The sequence below is a fragment of the Trematomus bernacchii genome, unplaced genomic scaffold (assembly GCF_902827165.1).
Source record: "Trematomus bernacchii unplaced genomic scaffold, fTreBer1.1, whole genome shotgun sequence".
Classification (NCBI taxonomy): Eukaryota; Metazoa; Chordata; class Actinopteri; order Perciformes; family Nototheniidae; genus Trematomus; species Trematomus bernacchii.
In genome coordinates, this window is record NW_022988097.1 from 5079988 (window position 1) to 5102258 (window position 22271).

General features: G+C 42.4%; 1 protein-coding gene across 1 annotated transcript in view; it reads right to left on the bottom strand.

Annotated features, from left to right (window-relative positions):
* The window catches only part of tenm1 (teneurin transmembrane protein 1), a 207729-nt gene extending 188026 nt beyond the window's left edge, over nucleotides 1–19703 (bottom strand). The window contains exons 1-3 of the mRNA XM_034121218.1: nucleotides 19338–19703; nucleotides 5655–5926; nucleotides 1310–1633 (exon numbers count right to left, since the gene is read on the bottom strand). Of these exons, the coding sequence (XP_033977109.1) occupies nucleotides 1310–1633; nucleotides 5655–5871 (541 nt within the window). The 5' untranslated portion in view covers nucleotides 5872–5926; nucleotides 19338–19703. The remainder of the gene's footprint in view (nucleotides 1–1309; nucleotides 1634–5654; nucleotides 5927–19337) is intronic.
* Nucleotides 19704–22271: the final 2568 nt, after the last annotated feature.

A 22271-nucleotide genomic window follows, 5' to 3' on the forward strand; every position in this document is an offset into this window, starting at 1 on the left:
CCCTGTGCCACAGACATATATTCATAAACAACAACAACTCTCCCAATCCAAAAGGGATAAAACTCACATTTGTGATGTCATCAAGTTAAATGTTGCATGGTGTTTTTCGTTGCATTATTTGGTGAGAAATATCTTCCCTGTGACTTTAAACGACACCCATTTTCAAAAGTCATACAGCTTGGTCTATGACAATCCAAAATATATAATAATCTCATTTAGATTTTATCCAAAGCGACTCACATACACTTTAGAACCATAAACCTAAGAGACCAAATTGGGGTTCAGTATCTTTCCAAGGAAACTTCGTCATTCTGACTGAAATGAGCTGGGGATCGAACGAGCAACCATCTGATTGGTAGCTGCCCATTTTGCCACAGACTTATATTCATAAACAAGAACAACTCTCCCAATCCAAAAGTGATAGCACTTACATTTGTGGTGTCATCAAGTGTAATGTTGCATGATGTGTTTTGTTGCATTATTTGGTGAGAAATGTATTTTCTGTGAATTTGTGCGACACCCATTTTCAAAAGTCATACAGCTTGGTCTAAGACAATCAACAAATATTGGTTATTACATCACATCTTATTTAGATTGTACCCAAAGCGACTTACATACACTTTAGAACCATAAACCTAAGAGACCAAATTGGGGTTCAGTATCTTTCCAAGGAAACTTTGTCATGCTGACTGACTGAGCTAGGGATCAAATGAGCAACCATCTGATTGGTAGATGCCCATTTTCCCTCTGAGCGAAATCCATATATTTACAAAAGAACAACTCTACCCAACCCTAAATTACAGAACTCAAAATGATATAATGTTATGTTGTTTTTCGTTGCATTATTTTGTAAAAAAGGTCCTCTCTTTGAAGGGGAGCTACAACCATTTTCAAAATGTATACATGATTGTCCTATGGTCTTAAACCATCCAAAAGTATTAGTTATTGGATTACTGTCATTTAGTTGACGCTTTTAACCAAAGCAACACTTCAATACCTACGGGAGCACTTTGGGGTTCAGTATCATGACATTGACATGTTGACTGCAAGGCCTTGGGATCAAACCACTGACGCTCCAATTGGGAGACGCCCATTAACCCCCAAAGCCATAGCCTTATATTTGAAAAGTGCTCAAACTCAATTCTGTGATGTCATCGGGTATTAAATCTGAAAGTGCTCCATAGAGAGTTGAAATGAATCATCAAAGGTGCGCTAGATTATCCGCCAAGCTTAAATCTCCCATGGGCGCTTTGCATAGTGATGGGGAATCAATCCCCTTGTGGAGTTAGAAGATAAATATTCCACTCACCGTTGTCAGGCTCGGACTTCCTGTCGTGCTCGGTGTCGGTGAGGGACAGGGCGGAATTGGCACGGCTCGTCAGGCAGGAGCTCTGCTCGGACTTCAGCCCGCGCATCCACATGTGCTGCAGGCCGTGGTTCGGAGAGGGGTCCACCTCCGGCTCCGTGTCCACGTCGGAGCCCACGCCCAGGGAGTAGCGGCTGTGGACGTGAGCGGCCGGTCCAGAGCACAGTGCCTCCTCCTCCTCCTCCTGGTGCTGCTGCTGCTGCTGCTGCTGGGGGTGGATGTGGTAGTCTGGGCTTCTCATCTGCCCGGCCTTGGAGAAGTCTACATCTAAAAGAGGAGGACAGACACGCAGATTGGGATCAGCCTACAGACGTTAGAGCTGTAAAGCCTCTAATTCCGGCATGTGTTTGTATTTGCTTCACAACTAAGCTGACCAGGTGTTTGTCATTTACAAGCCAAACAACGAACACCTCCCGAATTATGTCAAGAGACACGCTGCTATTTGAGCATGCATTTATTTCAAGTTTTTTTTTTGCTGCAGAAGCCCAAATCAAAATGCCACCCTCGATTTTTCTTAACCATTTGCAGTGAAGCTATATCCTGTTCGGGCTGCCTGATGTGTGCTATCGAGCTGGAGACGTATTGAACTGCTGCTCAAACAGAGCACTGATCTCATCTATATTCTCCTTGGTGGGGTGAAGAGATCAGATAAAGATCAAACCTTATTAATATTGACTCAGACTGAGGGAAGAATTGAGCCTCATATGCTTTCAGGTATTAGAACGCCCTCCAATCCCAAGCATCAAACTGATATCTGAGAACATCTTATATACTGTGTTAGTCCTCTGGTTACACTTCAATTCAATTCAATTCAATTGACTTTTTTTTTTGTATTCCTGCAGAGGCAGTTGAGTAAATTTTCTTCCTCACCACCTCAGTTTTCTGTTTAGAATGTATAAGTGGAAGAGATGGAACTGATGGAATTTTAAAAGGCGAGGCCCTAAATTGAAATCCATACAGATACTACCGGAGCCTCGCAGGATAGACTCCACTGAGAACACAGGAAAGAAAGAGTTCTTCTGCTCACTTAGTGCAGTTAATATGTGCGTTAGGTCGGCTCCTTTGAACACGAGCCGCAGTGTTTCAATAAGAGCCACAGTCCTGTTGACCACTCCATTGACCGGCGTTGTGTCCTGCTGTGCCTGTTTGATGGGGTCAGGACCAACTGTGGCTCACACACTGTTCTGCTGGAATTAAACCGGCACAACATTGGTCACCACTACACACTACTGTTTAGCTCAAATTGGCTGCAAGAGGGCAATTTAGGAGCAAATAGGCTATTTCCCTGTAGCACTGTAGCAAGAAACATGGATTCTATTGAAAGAAATGCATTATACAAGAGGAGATTTGAGGTGATTAGAGGGGAAATCATGTTTTGAATAACGTCCTTTTCCCTGCCATTACAGTAAATTGCTTCCAACTCACTTTAGAGAAAAAAACTAAATATATATTTATATTTATCAGTATTTTTCATCCAATGCTGTAAGTACTTTAAAAAGAACAAAATCAGAAAAAATGTTGGGTCATAATTCTACTTTCTCATAGTGCTGGATGTCATGGAAAAAAAAAATATATACATTCTGAATACTAAATGTATAAATCATTTTGACAGAGACATGAATAAAAGTGAGCAAGAGACTGGTCCATGTGCCAAATGGCTTCTGCTACTTAAATTGTCACAACACATCAAGTGAGATCTTTAGTTTGGTGCTCATATATGTTGAATATTCCTAAATAAATGTGTTTGATTACTGTTGATCTCGGGTAGTATCCTTACATAAACATGTTCGAATGAATTTGTTTGAGGTTGTATTTTAGGCTGTATTCTTCTCATGCAGCACCCCCTTTCCCAAATGTGCCATATGCCAGCAAACACAACTAGAACAGGAGAAAGCTGAAACTGTGTAACAGCTTAGATAAAAGCTTAGAGGAATAAGTCAGCATCATTTAAAGTAACAGACATTTAAAAAGCAGGCAATTACTACAAATCAATGTTAAGAAGACAATCAACACACGTGACAACATCAAATCACATTACATTAGGGAAGACAGGTAAAACCCACTAATCATCTGCTAATTAAAGATTGAATGGGATTTATTTTCTTAGTCTATTAATAATGCAAGAAAAACATAAAATCTATCAATGTTTTTATATGGATAACTGTTATTTCTAAAGACATTATAATCAAGTCAATTATATGATGGTGTTGCCGAGATAGATATAAACAACATTCTACTTTATTACCACTATTATGAAGAAAACCTACGCCATTTTGTTTACCCACATGTTAGGATTTATGCAATGTTATCAAATATAAAAAATACTATAATTATTCATGCATGTATATATAAAATATTCAGATTATTTCACTGCGGTTACCTGTAAAAAAATTCACATTCATACAGAGCTATAACTGATTTCTGGATATGTAAACAAAATGCATTTAAGTAAGTAGTAGTAGTAAACAAAAATCTAATTAGTGTGGGAAGCTCTCTTAGGTGATTAACAATAATTATCTATACATCTATGAATAGTATCTTTTTAATTTTAAAGGACCTGAGAAAGGGGCAATAAGGGCAAATTGGGAATTTGGGATTTAATCCACTAAGAGGAATGTGTAGTATCAAGGAAAATGATGAGGGAGGAAAAGAAGGAAGGAGATGGCAAGATGCGGCAGTTTGAAAGATGAGGGAAAATATGAAGAAGCTGGGCGGGGAATAAGAGGGGAAAAAAATTGGCTGATCTTTGTCAGGAACACTGTAATCCATTAAAAACGTCACTGGAGGCAAAATCCCCCCTTAACAGTTGGTTACTTAGGTAGGCTAAGCTATATATAACTCGGTTGCCCAGAGATGAACAGATGTGTTTCTCAGAACCGGCTGCCATTGACATTTCAAAGTCTGCTTTGGGAGGTCTATCACACCTTACCATATGACACTGATGGCAGGGGATGTTGTTTGTTATGGAAACAGAAAGGGCGCAACTGTTGAAAAAGCCAAGTGCTCTTTGACTCTACAATGTTGCGGAAGACATGATGATGACTAATGGCCATTGACGGGTCCCTGCATGGAGAACAATATCATAAAATCCATAGAAGGTGGCATTCAAAACACGCTATCCCCGCAGCGGCCTGATGTCAGGAGTTGTAACTGCTGTGAATGGCTAATGCTGCTTGTTAGCATGGTGGGTAGGTCTTGCAGAGAAGCGGGAGGTTGGAGTAGGAGAAAGAGTATCTATTGATCACAATGAACCCTGCACAGCGGCATTGTCCTGATGAGGTGCTGCTTCTCTCTTAACACCACACATGACCTGCATAAAGGCCATCCATCACAGCACGCATTGGGCCATTTCTCCTCCTGTCACCGGCAGGCAAGAATTCTTCAGTGTATGTGTCAAAGTGCGCCTGCATGTGTGCCTATGTACACACGTGTGTGTGTAATGAAGGGGGGTGTTACACCCCAGGTGAGGCCATAGAGGTTTGGGGTTGACCTAGTTTAGCTGTGGGAGAGAAATATCACCTCCGTGGAGAAGAGGTAATTGGCTGCCTCCGACTGTCCTCCTGTCTCATTGTGGAATGTAATAGGTAATTCACAAAGGTCCTTTTAAAGACCTCAGTGAGAGTCCTTGTGAGTGTGTCTTCCCCTTGCGTGCCAGAATCCATTTATGTGCACATACAGTATCTATGGATTTATATTTTTAGATGAACACATAAGCCTTAAGGCCCTGACAAACCAAGACGATTATTGGGCGTTGTTCAAGTTGGAAACGTTGGTTAGAGTCTGTCGACCATGTTTTTACGCTGTGTCCCACACTGTGTCCCACACTGTGTCCCATACTGTGAACACCGTGGACATCCTGATGGAAACTGTCTGAGAATATATCCAAATGATTGGCCGTCCAGCTTAAACGTATCAGTGTGCGGGAAGAGAAAGACACGAGAAACACAAAGAAACACTTCAAGATTCCATCTTGGTCTCATTTACTGTAAATTTGTATTTCAACATTTTTTTAATGCTATTTTATTTCTATTGAGATGTTTACATTTGTAATTGTTTATTTCTTTTAATTGTTCTAATGTACAATGCCTTGTATTTTTATGCTGCTGCAACGCAAACATTTCCAAAATTGGGATCAATAAAGTACATCTTATTTGATCTTATCTTTTATCTTATCTTATCATTCTAAAACGCAGATACTTTAACAATGACAATGCCGTCTAAAATGAAAATGGTAAGGAGAGTCATGTGAACATGGTTGGTAACTGTGCTGTTAGTATCTTTGTAGTACCTGGTTGGGGTTGGCTGTAGTTGTTCTGTCTCTCCCGGTGAGACCCGAGTGTGAGGCGCAGCTCGTGTGTGTAGTCCGGGAGGGTTTCACGAGAGGTGTAGGAGCGGTGGTGGGCGCGGCCGTCCTCGCTCTCGTCAGACGAGCTGGTGTAGGACATCTCCATCTCGTGGCGTCCCTTAGACAAAGGTTGGTAGGGTTTACTGTCCATCTCCTCCATGGCTTGTAGGTCTCTGCTTAGTCACTCAGCACAGCCACGGGACAGAGCACAGAGTCTGGAGGTGAGAAAAGACGGGAGGGGAAGGTAAAGTGAAAGAGGCAGGAAAAGGACAGCAGGGAGGAAGAAAGATGTGCCAGTGGAGGGAAATGAAGGGAAACAGGGGAGTGAGCAGACAGGGCAGAGGAGAGAAATAGCACCAGAAGCCTGTTATTGAACACAGTGGAACAATATTGCAACATCTGCTCATTCCAATTACAGCAGACATTCATAAACAGTATTTGGCTTCTTTCATATTTCACACCAAAGGTTAGTTCCAAATCAATATGCTCAGAAGGGACCGCGATGGAGGCCATTATGTCCGGACGTGTATGAAGAGAAATTGGCTATAATCAAGCACGGCTCTCCGTTCTGTCACTTGTTGTTTCTGTTTTATCCCCCTACTGTGGGCTTTAGCTCTATTTTACAGACAACCATTGACAAGTTGGAGAAGCAAATCTACTAATTTGCAGCTCGAGCCCCACGTCTGTCACTCTCATTAAACACTGTTACTCACCAGCTTCCCAAGTAGTGACGAAACACTATTACACACCAGGCTTTACAGTGTCACTGCCCTTCCTAATGGAGAATTGATAAATCAGCTCTATTCAGCTCAGACTCTCTTGTTCTTCTCTTAACCACATCAAAATCTATTTTTGATAACGTCCGGCACAATATGCTTATACCGCCATAACGGGTGATTGATTGGGACGTCGATTAGGGCCCAGAAAGAAGTGATTAGAAAACACTTCATTCATATTAGTTCTCTTTCACCGTGCCCTGCCTGAGGCCTTTCCAGCCTATTTCCTGCAGATATAAAGCTTCTAAATGGAGCTTGAGAGGGTCATTGCTCATAGAGACAAAGTGCTATGGTATTGACCTCTTCAGGGAGTCCTGTAGTCCATATATCAAAGCCATTAGAGCGTGCCTGCTCAATACCTCAGAGATCTGCAGCAGAGGGTGATCACCACTAGTCTGATACAAGTTTACAGCTGACCTTTCTACCACGGCAGTAATGCTTTTATTCCACCTGAAAGACTCCTTCCCTTGGCCTGGCGCTCAACCCTCCTCATGCACATTTGCGCACACACGGATCGCTTTGCATGCACACACAAGACCACCCGCCGACCCCTGATAGTCAAAAACACGTAACGGCACATTCATCCCACACACACATCCTCATCTTGTGCAGACATTATTATGACGCAGATGATCAGTTAAAAGCCTTGTCTTCCATCTCTTGAGTTTCCTCTTTCATCAAAGCACAAGAAGGCCTCTAAAGCCACATTTTGCATCCTATTACCTGAGCGGTACTGTAGCATACTGTACGCCTCACACACCACACACACATACACTTGTGGTTCCCCTGCAATCGCGATGCCTTTCATTTTGATTGACAGGAGTTATTGCCTGGAATCAAAGCCGGCTATTATCTCAGCTGCCCTGTCAGAATGGGATTGACTGGTGTCACCTTCTCTCTGGTACGACGAGGAGCGAGTATACATTACCCTGTGAGCTCTGAGCTTGCTGCAGGCACTGACTGCTGCCTGTCTCTACAGAGGCTCTCTGTCCTGTTTTATGTCTGTCAGACGCTAACATGCAACAATGAAAAACATGCAATCCCCGGCACACCATCTTGTGTCCCCGTAGATGGAGTGTGCGCATACACGGACCAATCTGGTAAACATTTTGCTTGGTGTGTGTATTCATGCTTGTACAATGCGGAATAGCTAGTCTTGTTTCCTCTACTTGTTAATTCCCCTCTTCCACCATCACTCCTTCTTGTACCAGTCCATTTCTCCTCCTTGCCTCTCATCCTTGCCCTACCTTACACGCTCTCCACCCTCCATCTCGTCCTCGGAGGCCCCTGCGTTTAGAGAAGTAAGCCTGCTAGCGGGGGTTATTCTCGCTAATTCTAGCCCACAGTGGGGTGTCCATTAGGGGGTTTGATTCTTGGTTTTGATGTCAAAACCTGGTGGTTGTTTCTTAGAGCCCAGCTCACTTCAAACAAGACACATGGGCTTTCTGTAGGACAAGTCAGCATGTGCCACCTGAGCACAACACTAGCCTAGATTTGCAGTCGAGGAGGAAAGCACCTTGGGGCGCGTATAGCGGGCGCCGATGGCTCGCTATTCATAGAAAAACACACACAAGGGCAGCCACGGGAAGGTCTAATAATGATGTTGAAATAATAATCGTCATGCTAGAGTTAATGTTTAATACCTCAATCTTCAAAAACCTTCACTACATGGTTTGTATCATCTCGCTCATCATTTTTTGATGTGCGTGTAGAGCAGGGATCCCCCAGTGAAGCTAACTAAGTGCTTGAATGATTGCATTACTAAGCTGCCAGTGACTAACAACTGATCTTAATCATCTCCATACAAGACTGAAGTATGTAAAATGCACAGCCTTTAAAGATTTATGAAGTGCAGCATACTGCGTTAACCACAACACAGAACTGTATCGTCACTTAATAGAGAAAAGGAAAAGTTAGATACAGGTGAAAATGTGCGATGTCGAGAGATTTGTTTGCGCTACAAATAGATTAACAGTGAGTGCTTGTTTGCACTGACAATGTATGTGTAAGTTATTGTGTGATTGTATTCCTACTTTAATACTAATCTATAATTCATCAGTGTGTAATGGCCTATTCACGGCACGGTTTAACATTAATACAAAGTGACAACACTGAGTGAAACACATGCATCACATTAAATTGCCCCCCCCCCCCCAACTCCTAACCCTTCTCTTTCTTATCACATTCTCTCTCGCCACAAACTCACACACACAACCACACGGGAGTGATAATCCATGGCTACAAAGTTGCAATATTATTAAATGAGACTCTTCGCCCGCTTGATCCCCTTCTATCCTTCCATTTGCTCAAACAGGGCATCCGTAGAGCAGTGACCCCCCCCCTGCAAATCTGCTTAGAGAAGTGATAGAGGCTCACATCCACCGTTGCTTTTAAACAGGATTTACGCTCCAAGTCATCTCCGGAGGGGCGGGCTCCCCTTAGATGTCCGACAACAATAACAAAAAAACAGCACGGCAGAGATGGCCGTGCGAGAAGGGGGGAGAAAGCCAAAACCAATTTACACTTTGCAATCTCAAATGAATGGGCTGGAATCATGACGAACGGTAAGAGAGAAGACATGCAAAATGGGGAAAAAAGAGAAGAAGAGAGGCAGGGAAAGTGGATCGGGGCCAGGCCATGGCAGAGAAATTGAGTTTCACATCGGTAAATAAACAAGGAGGACGCAGAGTGCCATCCAACAATATGAACTCCTCTGATTATTGATACAGTATAGTTCCAGGATTACAAATGCATCTCCGCCATGCAGAGAAGGTCTTATTTTCATAACAGCCTGGAGACCCCCATTGAGTGGGGAGCTGCTATCTTTGTTCTGGCCTTTACACATTTTCCGAGAAGCTTGTTTGCACAGAGGCGAGCTAATCCCGCTCACTAAACAGGCCTCGCAAGCCACGGGAATGACGATGAGATGAAACATCACGGAATATATGTTCATGCTCGAGCTGTCGTCGCTGCAGATGCCGCGAAGTGAAGTCATGACAATCCCGCTGTTGTTTTGCAGGTTTGCATTTTGTCTACCATTTTGATGGCTTAATCATCAGAAGGAGCACTCTCTGTAGCAGAGAATGCAGATCCAGGCTACAGGTCCTGCGGGAGTAAACAATGAGCTGCCAGAGAAAGATGCCTCTCCTGGAGTGAGGGAGGGGAGGGTGGGGGGCTTGAAAACAATTGTATTCGTTAGCACCGCCATAGCTCCTCAGGCATATGACAGGGACACCTCAGACGAGAAGCTCTGCAGGACCCCCAGGACCCTGTTATACCTAAACCTCCCCGAAACACAACAAAACAGTACACCGCCCACTGGGAGGCCTCCGCAGATGCCGAGAGGAGGGGGGGGGATAAAGAGAGTGATGGATAGATAATGAGAGATGGAGAGATTTCACAGTGAAAATGGGGAGAGAATTGAAGGATGGAGAGATTGCCAAGTGAGACATGGAGTGATAGAGGGTTTTAATTAGTGGATAAGGGCTAGCTATCTGTGGGCAGCGCAGCACTCTCGTCACGTAGCCCTGCTTTCATAGCTGACCAAGCCTGAAATCTCTAGCTGCTAATGCCGAGTTTACCAGCAGAAGAGCACATACTGTAGCACACACACACACACACACACACAAAAACATGGACCTCAGTATCCTCGAAGATGAAAAACACTGACAGTCAGCCACAGACGGACACACGCTCATTGCCCTCCCCACACCCACACGCACTTGTACACTAGCATTTCACGCTAACTGGCAAACAACACACTTGAACACCCACACGCCATACACAATAAACACTGGCCTTTTCAGTGAGGAATGCATTGTGAAAACCCCTTGCTCGCCATTTCTCGCAGTGTCTTTGCCATTTACTCTCCGGTTCACTGCCTCCCTCCATTCTTCCTCAGAATGCAGAGCCCAAGGTTAACGTGCAAATGGAGAAGAAAAAGTCAGCAGTACACGGTAGGTAACACAATAGCCCGTACGGTCTGTGCCCACCGGTGTCAGAATGAGAGCATGACCAAGAAGCCGGAGAAAGAGGCGAGCGTGTCCACTCGCACAGCAGATTGGTTATTGTGAGGAGCTAAGAAACCATCCCGGGCCATTTGACTATTTATATCCTACATGAGTCAAATCCCACATCGCCACTGCATGGCTGAGCGGTGTGGAGAAATCCATAAGGTCCTACACTATTCATGCCCTCTGAATGTGGCCTCGAGCGAGGGAGTAGGTAAGCTTTTTCAAAGGCCTTTTTCATACATCGCATATGACTAAACTTTTTCTTCTTTCTTTTAGAACTTAACCAAGGTATAGCTTTTTTTTCTCTTTCTGTTGCTTCAAACCAGACTTTCTTTTCAATATATCCACTTCTCTCTGATCTAAAGCCCTCTGCTGATTGCTTACTAAAGCCCGAGGAGAAAACAACGAACAACAAAAATGGATGAGAGTATGTAACACTCTCACATGCACTACACCACATTCCCCACACAGGCATTCGACCAAAAACACACACGAAGCAACAGACACCACCCAAAACCACTTAATCAATATTCCTGACAAGACAAAGCCTTATTCAACACGTTTGATATTCCTCCTCTCTCGCAAGATAAATACATGTCACTGTCCTCCTAGCAGGACTAAAAGTCTGCTCACGCTAACTCGCTTTGCAAATAAAGCTTTACATCAAGACTGACACCCTCCTAAGCTCTCTGTATCTGCCACTGCTTGGTAAAAAGCCTCTTTCAATAATGCATTTGACCGCTGAAACCTCCAACACCCAAAGCACGGCAAAGTGGCAGCATTACAGATGCAGGATTAATTGATAAATCAATGCCATTGATTCCAGAAATTGGATTTGGCGATTAGCGATTTAGAAAGTATTTCCTGCGAGTCTCCTTTATTAAGTTGTTGATTACAGAGAAATGAGTCTTAGCCCTGCAGAGGAGCAGAGCTACTGCTAGCTGTTGAGAAGCATGCAGATTGATTTCTGAATGCTAAGTGGGCTAATCTTTCCATCTACACTCCTGCAATGTGACGCTTGTCATCTGGCAAAGCCCAGGAGTGCGTGAGAGGAGGAGGATTTTTGTTCCGAAAAGAACTGAGTGCTCCCTGCATGCATCCCTCCTCCTCCCCGGCTCATCAGATCTGTTCTCAACCTTCACCTCCTCTTTGATTCTCCGGGCCTTTCGGTGGCCGAGGTCGCTCAGTTTTCTCAGCAGCCTCGCTCAAGAAAAAAAAAAAGTTTGACAAAGAGAGGAGAAAGCTCCACAAAGGACAGAAGACTGAGCTCGGGAACAAACTGCGGCCATGGCGGTGCTCTTTTGTACGCTACTGATGAGATCGGCTGTGCGGGGGAAGAATGCTTTCTCTCCGTTAGCCGGCTCTGTGGAAAGCAGATATAAAATGCACCTCAAGGTTATGCTATATACAGTTTGGTTATCCACCTTTACTTTCGAAAGTCAAACCGTCTCTCGAAACCAAAGCAATGGATGTTTCATGTCACATGTCAGTGAAAAGGAAAGTGTTCTAGACCTGTGATTCTCAAATGGGGGTACGCGAACCCCTAGGGGTACGTTGGGGTACTGCAGGGGGTACGTGAGATAAAAATAAATAAAAAGGTTAATTAAAAAAATACCATGCATGATTACAAAAATAATCTTAGTACAATAAGTTAAATAGAAAACACAATGTTATATAAAATATTCCTAGAACCACTAAGGGGGTCCTCATATAAACATGTCAAATTTGTGTATTGTAGTTTATAGTTTTTCATAATATATCGTTTTGTTCATTGGTTTGTTAAATATGACTTCAATTGAAAAACTCCTTGGAAAAATCAGTTTTAATTTGTTTTCGTTATATTCTTCTTTTTCATGTATAAAGATGAAAATATCCATAGAACATTACTATTTGTAATTATTTATATAGGCTTTTTCTATCAAAAATGTCCGGGGTCGGTCAGGGGGCTGAGAAAATGTTTCAAAGGGGGTACATTACTGAAAAAAGTTTGAGAAGCACTGTTCTAGACGACAAATGAAACAAAACAGGAAATACTGTACAATGTTAGGACATGGAGAGGAAGTTCTTTCCATCACCTTTTTGTTGCTTTTCATCCATCCTACTTCCTTAATTTCATTGTAGACTTTTCTAAATTTGATTGGCAAAACTAGTTCCTGCACAATTTGAATTTCTCCTTTTGTTGCTTGTCAGATGAATCACTGTGTCGTCTGAGCACAATAAAGAGAACACAATGTGTATACTCCGAACAATTCTTTTTCCAAGTCGGGCTGACATGCACTGCTTTCTGTGAAATGTAGGATTTGAGGATTGTTACATCTGTATTAGGTCTGCTGTACTTGAAACTGCTGCCTGCTTTTTCTTGGAGCAGATTCTGGGTATTTGTTCTGCTCAAATCCTTTATCTTTGTGCAGTTTGGCTTGGCGTGTTGGCTGGCAATCAGCTGAGAGAACACACGTCTCCTCCGTTTAGAAGTCAATTCGGGGCGATGATACAAATACTTGAAACGCATCCCAGAGTTCACGGTGGATCGCATTCTGAAATTAAACCTTAACCACAAAACAACACGTCACAGAACACATTTGATTGTACTGTACTATACTGTATTGTATACAAAAATGGCTTCAGCTGAGAGGCATCAAGCACCGTTTTGGGGCTATTCATCTTTCCTACCAGTTAATAATTCATGATCATGTAGAAAGTAAAGCTATGAATATTACTGATGATACACATGAGGCTATTTACCAGTCAGCAGGAAATAGATGAACTCGTTTAGACGAGAGATGTACAGTAAACCATCACCGTGTTTGATGTTGCTAAATAAATCTTTTAATAGGCTGCAGATGCAACTTATTCACATCGAGGTATCAATCATGGTTTTGGGGTGCAGATGTAGTTGTATGTACCTGAAGTCTAATTACCAGTGGCCTTGATGTTAATCATGTACAACAAGTTTTCCCTCCCCATTAATTGTCCTGTATCGATGTGACTGAAGGTGAAATGTTGCTGTACATCTGGGGAGTATCAACGCTGGCCAGCAGCCGACTCTCCTTTTGTCCCCCCCCCGTGTCAACAACAAAGAGGGATAAAATCAACGCAAATATAATGGATTTTAACTTAATTATTGTGACACCGATACCTCGACGCGCACTCTGAAGTGAAGGACAATTTGTGTGGTAATGAATTGGGGAAGAAACAAAAATTGATTTTTCTTCTTCTGAAGTTGTCCACTGACTTGATTAATAAAAAAATTCACTGTGAGAAATGTGTCCCTGTAGGTGTGCATCGACTTTCTGTATACGTGTGTGTGTGTGTGTGTGTGTGTGTGTGTGTGTGTGTGTGTGTGTGTGTGTGTGTGTGTGTGTGTGTGTGTGTGTGTGTGTGTGTGTGTGTCTGCTTAGATATTAATAGGCACAGTTTTTGTGAATATACTGTACACACAAAAGGCGGACAAAATAAAATGAACAACAGTACAGTACAGCTTTATGAGGTTTAAGACATTACCAATAGGGTGGACAAAATAAAAGGTACACATTGCAATAAAGGTAATTTGAGTGTTTAATCCTCCAATAATACATTCATTAGTAAGTAAGTAATATGTTTATTGCTCAAGAAAAAACAGCATTGATTCCATTTCTAGTTTTTCAAATGTGACTAATATATTGTTTTCTTTATCTTCTTAATTGCCTGTCTTTGTGCTCTTTGTCAAACAAAACCAGACATTTGCATAGAGCTGCACCTAACAGTGATTTGCGTGATGCATCCTTAGTCTGCTAATGATTTTCTAGATGAATTGTTTGTCTATCAAATGTCAGAAAATAGTGAAAAATGTCTACTTCAATTTCTCAAAGTCAAAGGTGATGTCTTTAATTGAAAGTAATTATGTTTGCTATGATAATCGATTTAGAGGACCATTTCTGTTTGTTGACTTAACATTGCAGCCCCTTTTGAATACATAACCTTGGCCCACAGGAACATAACGACCAATATATTACATGGATCAATCAATAATGAAAAATAATACTTAGTTGCAGCCTTGGTTTATAAATATAACACAATCCAATACAGCAATGCAAATGAAGTCCCCAGAAAAATGTGCATACGCTTAAATCAGCTCTTCTGTCACAGCCCTCTAGCTAGGTGGGTTCAATCAGCACTCCTCTCCACACACACACACACACACACACACACACACACACACACACACACACACACACACACACACACACACACACACACACACACACACACACACACACACACACACACACACGGCACACACACTTCTCTTGACAAATTAATCTCATATTTTAAAGAGTGGGCTTGACCAGTAAGCCTATCTCTCTGATCCTTCTTTCTTCTGACTGGATTGTAAAAGAAGAGAGGAGGGGGGTGGGGGGAATGGGGGATGTGGACGTACAGTAAAGGAGAGTGAAGGTAGGCTATGATTGCATTTTCACAAAAACAAATGTAACATAACACTCAGCTTCTTATCAAACTGTATAGTTCCTGACTCTTGCCCATAGCCCAGTGGAAGGAGACAAGAGAGAATAGAAAGCTGGAGATGTCAAGCCAAAAACTTAAAAGAAAAACGCCCCAGGCATATACTGTGTGTGTGTGTGTGTGTGTGTGTGTGTGTGTGTGTGTGTGTGTGTGTGTGTGTGTGTGTGTGTGTGTGTGTGTGTGTGTGTGTGTGTGTGTGTGTGTGTGTGTGTGTGTGTGTGTGTGTGTGTGTGTGTGTGTGTGTGTGTGCAGCAAGGTGATTTTCTGTTTGATACTATTTATGTCCCTTTCTCTGTTGCTGTTGCTCCCTTTTTTGGTTTCAGCTCTTAAATAAACAGTATTGTATTTGGATATTTGAGCATATGGAGAGAATAGAAGCAACAAAAGAGACTAAAGACCTTGCCGACGGAGGAATATTTTTTATCATAGTGTGAGAAAGGATGCCAAAAACAAGAGAAAGCAAACGGGAGACATCTTGCTTCCAGACTATGATGTATTTTACGCAGATTTGTATCCTATTTTGGAAAGAAGACCCCTTTATTACGAAACAGGCATCGCAAAATAAAGGCTGCTCCGTCTGTGAACGAGTTAATCCTCCAAGAAACTGTTCGTTTCATAAATTGCTGTCAATCACTTTGTAAGAAAAATAACCATAATGCTGCATCAAAGCTTTCCATATTCACTGATTCTTTTTTTCAATTATTAAACATGTTATGCTGACAAGAATGCTTCGCTGTATTAAGTGCATTCATTTTAAAACACAACTGTAAACACTGTGGCGCTATGAGATTTTTATAGGGTCATTTGGCGATATTATTATTGCTTTTTTTCTTTCATTTTAATCGCAGCGCCTGCAATTTCCTGAGTGCAGAGGCCGACCACAGCCGAATGAATAGAGGAAACCCTAATTAGCACTGCAGGATTTGTTAAACAATTCTTCTTGAGGATGGAGCAGTATTGCAGCAAGTAGGTAAATATTTGACGTTGTACAATGGCTACATCTTTAAGTGTCTTTGTGTAAGCCTCGTGGTTCAGCAGTCAGATTACCCTGAACTGGTTCCCTCACTTTGAAATGATCAGCGGGTGGCGAACACTGTGACACTTTTTATGCTATTCCAGCAATTATTCCTACCATGTGATGGGCACACAGAGGAAAAGGGGGGAGAAAAAAGGGGGGTACAAACTCCCACTGGGCCTCGTATCGTTTCAATTCTGACTGCAGCTCTAAGTGTTCTACTCAATATTATAAACAACCTCTGATGCTTTCCACGTTGTCCTCTCACTAATTCATGACCCCAATTTTATTAAGGAAATTCAGTTTCACAGCAAACTTGCATGGGGCAAGGAGGAGAAAGTGTGTGAGCGATTCCATGGGAGAAAAGGAGCATTACAGTGCCAGGGGCTACTGCATTCCTGGAATGAAAATTCATAAATAATGCAGGGCTGGATAACAAAAAAGAACTCCCCCGCTGTCTCGCAGAGCAACGCGCTAACCAAAGGCTATGCAATATCACTCAAATCTTAGAAAAACACAAATTATTAGACACAAGGAAAGATTATTTCTCTGTGGATTCTTGACTCAGGACAATTCATGGGATCTGTTGGCAGAATTTAACAAGCCTGGATTGGAATTATAACTAGGCTCAAAGCCAAGGAGCTGGGAAGCTTATTTAAATTTCCTCCAAAAAACACCATATGCACAAACCGCTTAACAACAACTAGATGAAAATTAAAAGTGGGCAACCGCTGAGAGAGATAATTACCATAGAGACCAACACTGACCACTAACTGCTGCTGAGTGGGCTGCATAGAGTTAATATGCGGCACAGTAACTTAGTACATTTACTTAAGTAATGAACTTAATCACAACTTCGAGGTAATTAGGTGTTCTGTTACTTTAGACTTCTGCTACACCGCAGGTTCAACTGGTGTACTTTTTTACTGTACCCACATATTGTACGTACAATTTGGGGTATAGTTTACATTACATAAGAAGCTACTGTGCACAATTGTTTTAATGTATAAAGTACGCAGATTAGTCTATTAGAGCGTATATTCTAAATGATTCTGTATGTGTTATAGTGCGTATTCTTAGATACTCTTCTGAATATGTCTTTTCTAATGTGAATATGTGTGAATTTCTGGTACAATGACTGTCAACAATGCTGCTGCGACAACAATTTCCCAACTTGGGATACATAAAGAATATATCAATCTAGCTATCTTTATCTACTCGACTGCATGTATGTGTAAGTTATTTTGACGATTCAAATTAAGATGAATTGTACAAAATGTATAAAAACGTCTGATGGTTAAAACGTTATTGATCCCTTTGTGAAATTCAAAAGCTTAACCATACTTAAAGTAATCATACTACGCCAACCGCATATTATTAAAGTGATTAACTCATGAATGCATCACTAATTATAATCCAATAAAATGATATATAATCCTAAAAATGGCCGCTGTGTAGAATGGGTGCTTCCATTTTTGCCACTTTAATGACATTTTGATGCAAGTACTTTGTTACTTAACTTAACCATCATCACAAATGTTACTGTGACACTTTAGTTTTACCACTTGACGAGTTGAAATGTAACAGCCCGAATATCTGACTGATTGATTAGCCACATGGTTGGTTGACTGACACAAATGCCAACGCCTTATCAGTGGCATGTGCGCAGCATATAATTGGTGGAGTGACATTTCAATTCAAAGAGCTGTCCTCTAATTGTGAAAGGCGTCGCCATAATGGGTGTGCCATTTAAAATATGCACTTAATCACTGCTCATCACCACCTCCAACGCAGCAGATCTGCAGGGCCCAACAACATCCACATGTGGACGACAGGCTTACACACACACACACGCACTCATACACACTTCACCAGTCAGTCGCACGATGAGCAGCCGGCAGCTACAGCTCATCAACACTACAGTACAGTGGGAGAAATGAATGCTGAATTACAATCATCTCCAGGCCCCATGCATCATCTTCTGCAGTGTGTAAGTGACAAAGACACAAAAGGATTGTTTGTGTGTGTTATCTGACCTCCACGAACAGATGCTCTCTATTAATCCCAAAGAGCAAAGACAGACTGCCTCGTTTTTATTATCACTATCAATAATAACGTGCGTGCCGAGGAAGAATTAAGCATCAGTGTGTGAGCAGCGTCAGGTGACACACAAAGCAACACGGGCACAACATGCTGCATTTAAGTGTGTTTTTTTGGGGGGGGGATTTTATGATAATACAGTATGCATTATGGGTGAAACAATCCAAATATCAATACTAACAGATTTCCACTGAGGCTGGAGGGGTAGTGCATCAGATGTATTTATTGACAAATTGTAGTTTCTGATTACAATGCATTCTCAAATGCATGATTTATGGCATTTTTATCCTCTAAATCAAGATTAACAAACCAAAAAAGTGTGTCTGAGAGTTTTCTCGTTAATGGAAGAATATATTTAGACAATTACTCAGGCATTATTTGCTGTGTGTTTATTTGTTTTTCATACATAATTATTTATTTATTGGAAATATGCCTTCAGTGGTTTACTCCGAGCAATTATTTATAATCTACTGTGAAGGAGAGGAGTGAGGGAGGTCTAATTTAAATCTATCGGAGCATATCCATCCTGGTGCAATTTTCCCCTGCCTTCACAATAATTATGATTTATCAGAATGCATTCGCTCCCTGTTCATTATTTATTTGCCTTCTCACTATTTTAAACACATGGGGGGGGGGAAATAATCATAGAGGTCAATAATTTAGTCAAGGGATGGCTTCACCAGCTGCTGCATCACACAGAAAGGTATATAGAAGTTCACTGAGAGAAGAATAAACATGTCACCTTGCTGAAACGTGCCAAAGTTGGACTTATGGAGATGTCTAGCCCGGTATCAGAGAGATCTATACCCCCTGGATCTCTGGTGGCCCTGCTGGCATCATTAGGCTACACCTTAGTAGTGATGGAGATGGAGTGGACGAGGCAGAAGTGGAGCAAAACAACTCAAGGCTGTAAGCGTCGCTGAACCAAAACGACACTTTGCACACATGACAGGCTCCAACTGTCACCATCCAGACTGCTGTCAAACATACATGCTGGTAGAAGTCTGCACTTCCGAAGCAGGCACACTGATTTTCATAAAAACCGCACCACACACACGCACACTGCCCCTCTCTTTTCCCCAACACACATGGGCCACATAGCCCATTCTGAACAGCTGATAAGATTCCCTGTGTACTCACGCTGTCTCAACCTATAGTTTAGCACAGCAACATTGCAGCCCCCCCTTCTCAATGAGCCCACTAAAAGGCCAGAACTGCTTACCTTTCCGACGTAGAGCCATTCCTTTAGTACCGATTCCACGCTATAAGAAGCCTGCAAAAAGGCTGAAGACTGCGCAATCCCCCCCGGTAGAATTTGAATTGAGACGCGGTGCTCCTGCTCCAAAGAGAAAAAAAATGTGGATGAGACACCTCTCTCTCTCACTCTCTCTCCCTGCCGGTCTGGTTTCGAGGCGGCGGTGCTGATGCTGATGATGCTCGGTTCTCAAATGCCGATGGAGGACGACGAACCGATTCGTGCGGGAGAGGGATGGGATCTCCTTGCAGGGGCTGTGCGCGATGCTGCTCCGCCGCGCAGTGACAGGGAACCCGGCGCGGTGCGTTTAGCCGCAGTTGAACCCGGAGGAGGCTGACGGGGTGATGCTGTTGCTGCTGGTGAGGCTCGGTGCCGCTATAACAGCAGCGCTCCCCCGGATCATACCACCGCACCGAGGAGAAGGGGGTGTGGCACGGAGCGGCGGACAGACACAAACAGCCTCTCTCTCCCCGTCAGGAGGTCGTCTGGATCACGAGTGAGACTCATTCAGGTGATGCCATATGGCTTCACTGCTGTCCTGTGCTGGAATGCTGACTCATAATTATTATTATGATATATGGTGGAGGTTTGGTATATCCTGCCGAGGGTTTTTTTTTGCTAACCTTTCAGCTGATTTTTTCCAAATATCAAAAATGTGTCATTCCAATGACCAACATGGCCAACATAAACATTTTGAATATTATTAAAGTGAGTACAGAAGCTGCTTGTTAAGGAGTAAACCAATATATGTTCAGGCAAATTGTGTAGGCTAAATGCATTACAAACTGGTGTCTAGGTCCTTCCCATGCATACTCGTGCTTTTTAAGCATCAAAAACTGCCTTTCCTGCAATCAGGGGATTCTTTATACACCACATTAATATGTCTTTATTTATTACATTATTTTTTGTCTATATGTTTTTAGCTGACACTTTTATCCAAAGTTACTACAATTTGGAGTTAAAGGTGGGGTAGGTAAGTTTGAGAAACCGGCTCGAGATACACTTTTTGTTATATTCCATGGAATGCTCTTAACATCCCGATAGCAATGAATATCTTAAGAGCTTTGACAAAAAATCCATAAAAAAAATTAGTACTGTACTGTAAAAAGTACGACCAATCATTTTAGCCGGCCCGGCTAAAATAACTGGATGGCCTACCTGCCTGTCAGCCTTCCATCTGTTCACAAACTTATCTCGTGCCCTCATTGGTCATGTGCGCGTTCGTGTGTGTTGGAGGAGGGGCTCTGTAAGGAAGTGGCAGATTTTTTCCGGCTGTGTATTTTCAAATTCTAGCGATCTCGAGCTGGTTTCTCCAAAATTACCTACCCCACCTTTAAGTTTCTTAAACAAGGACACTTCAACATGTTTACTGCAGGGGCAGGGGATCAAACCACTGACCCTCTGACCCCCCTGTGCCACACATAGCCAGCCATGTATAAGGGATTCCCAAAATGCAGGTGCCAGGTGACAGAATACAACTGGGTGACTAACGGGAGGGCTACCTCTGTAGCTACAGTATGCTTTCTGCCCTCCCACTTCTACTAAATGTTGTTTGTTTCTCGGATGTATAAACTGCCTAATTGTTGAAATAATAGAATAAATTAAAAAATAAAAGAATATAGTGAAATATAATTGAATATAATGCAGTTATGCTCTCAAATGTTCTTATTCAGTGTTATCCCTGATGAATCAAAACACATGCATGATTTCCTTCTCTTTTGTCTCTTTTTTGAGGGAGTCATATCAATGTGATGATATATTCATTTACAAACACCTGGACTTTAATCGCCCACTGGGATTTTTGCACATTTACAAAAATGTCTGCATGTTCAAAAAACATATCTGGGTTTCCTGCGATATTGTAGTATTTTAGAAACAAATAAATATTATTGTCTTTTTTACAAAGTCATGAGACATCAGTATCTGTCAGCCATTAGTGTATCACAAAGTTTCACTGATGACATCATTTTTTACATTTGTGATCAAAATTATTGCTAGGGACAATTCAGAAGTCGCTTGGTCTCTTACTAATTCTACGCCTTTGACTCAGGGGATAAAAAGCAAAGCAGGAAATGGTCTTTACTGCTTGACTTAGAAGATAGAATCTCTAATTTATTGCTGCAGTGGGCCTGGTTTATGATAACACCTGCACATCTTCCCATAATATCTTATTTTCTAAATGACGCTCTTAATGATTCTGACCTGTGCTCTCTATGTGCGATGCATTGGTGTAAGTATTCACAGTGTGTGGCTGGTACAAACAACTTGTGAATGACAGGGGTTCTAATGATGCAGTTTATTGTTTCCCCAAAGCACGGTACGCGTGGGGCTACAAACAACCATTTTGACAGCTGCTTCAGTCTATGTGCCTTCCTGCCTGTCTCGCTGTATCCCCACCACAACACAGCAGTGTGCATCTTTTTATCAACAATAGGTTTTGGCACTTTCCATCAGTTTCATCACTGGTTCTCTCTAAATGGAGGCTGCAGGTTCACAGCAGTGGCGGGCAGAGAGTGAAATGATCCAAGGGAGCTTTAGAGAGAGAAAATAGCTTTAAGTCCACTTCTGTTTGATAACAGAGTTCCTGTGACGTGGCGATCCCCAGTGAGTTTGTCATCTGGTCATGAGTTGTCGATATGAGGCTGCCAGGCCGCAGCGAGAGGCTGCCTAGTGGAACAATGGCTTCAGATTTTAAAGGATTTTGATCAGGAGACCAGAGGACCTCCACGGTTCCTGAGAGCATGGCCTGGCGTCGGAGCGCTGTGTGTTTCTGAGGCTCGTGTTTGCCTGCAGAGTCCTAATGGCAGGCACATTACACCTCCAGCGGCGGCTGGGTAAACGCTCTTGTAAAAGAGCAGTTCCTCTTCTGGCGCTTGACACATCTCGCTGAGACATCTCCTT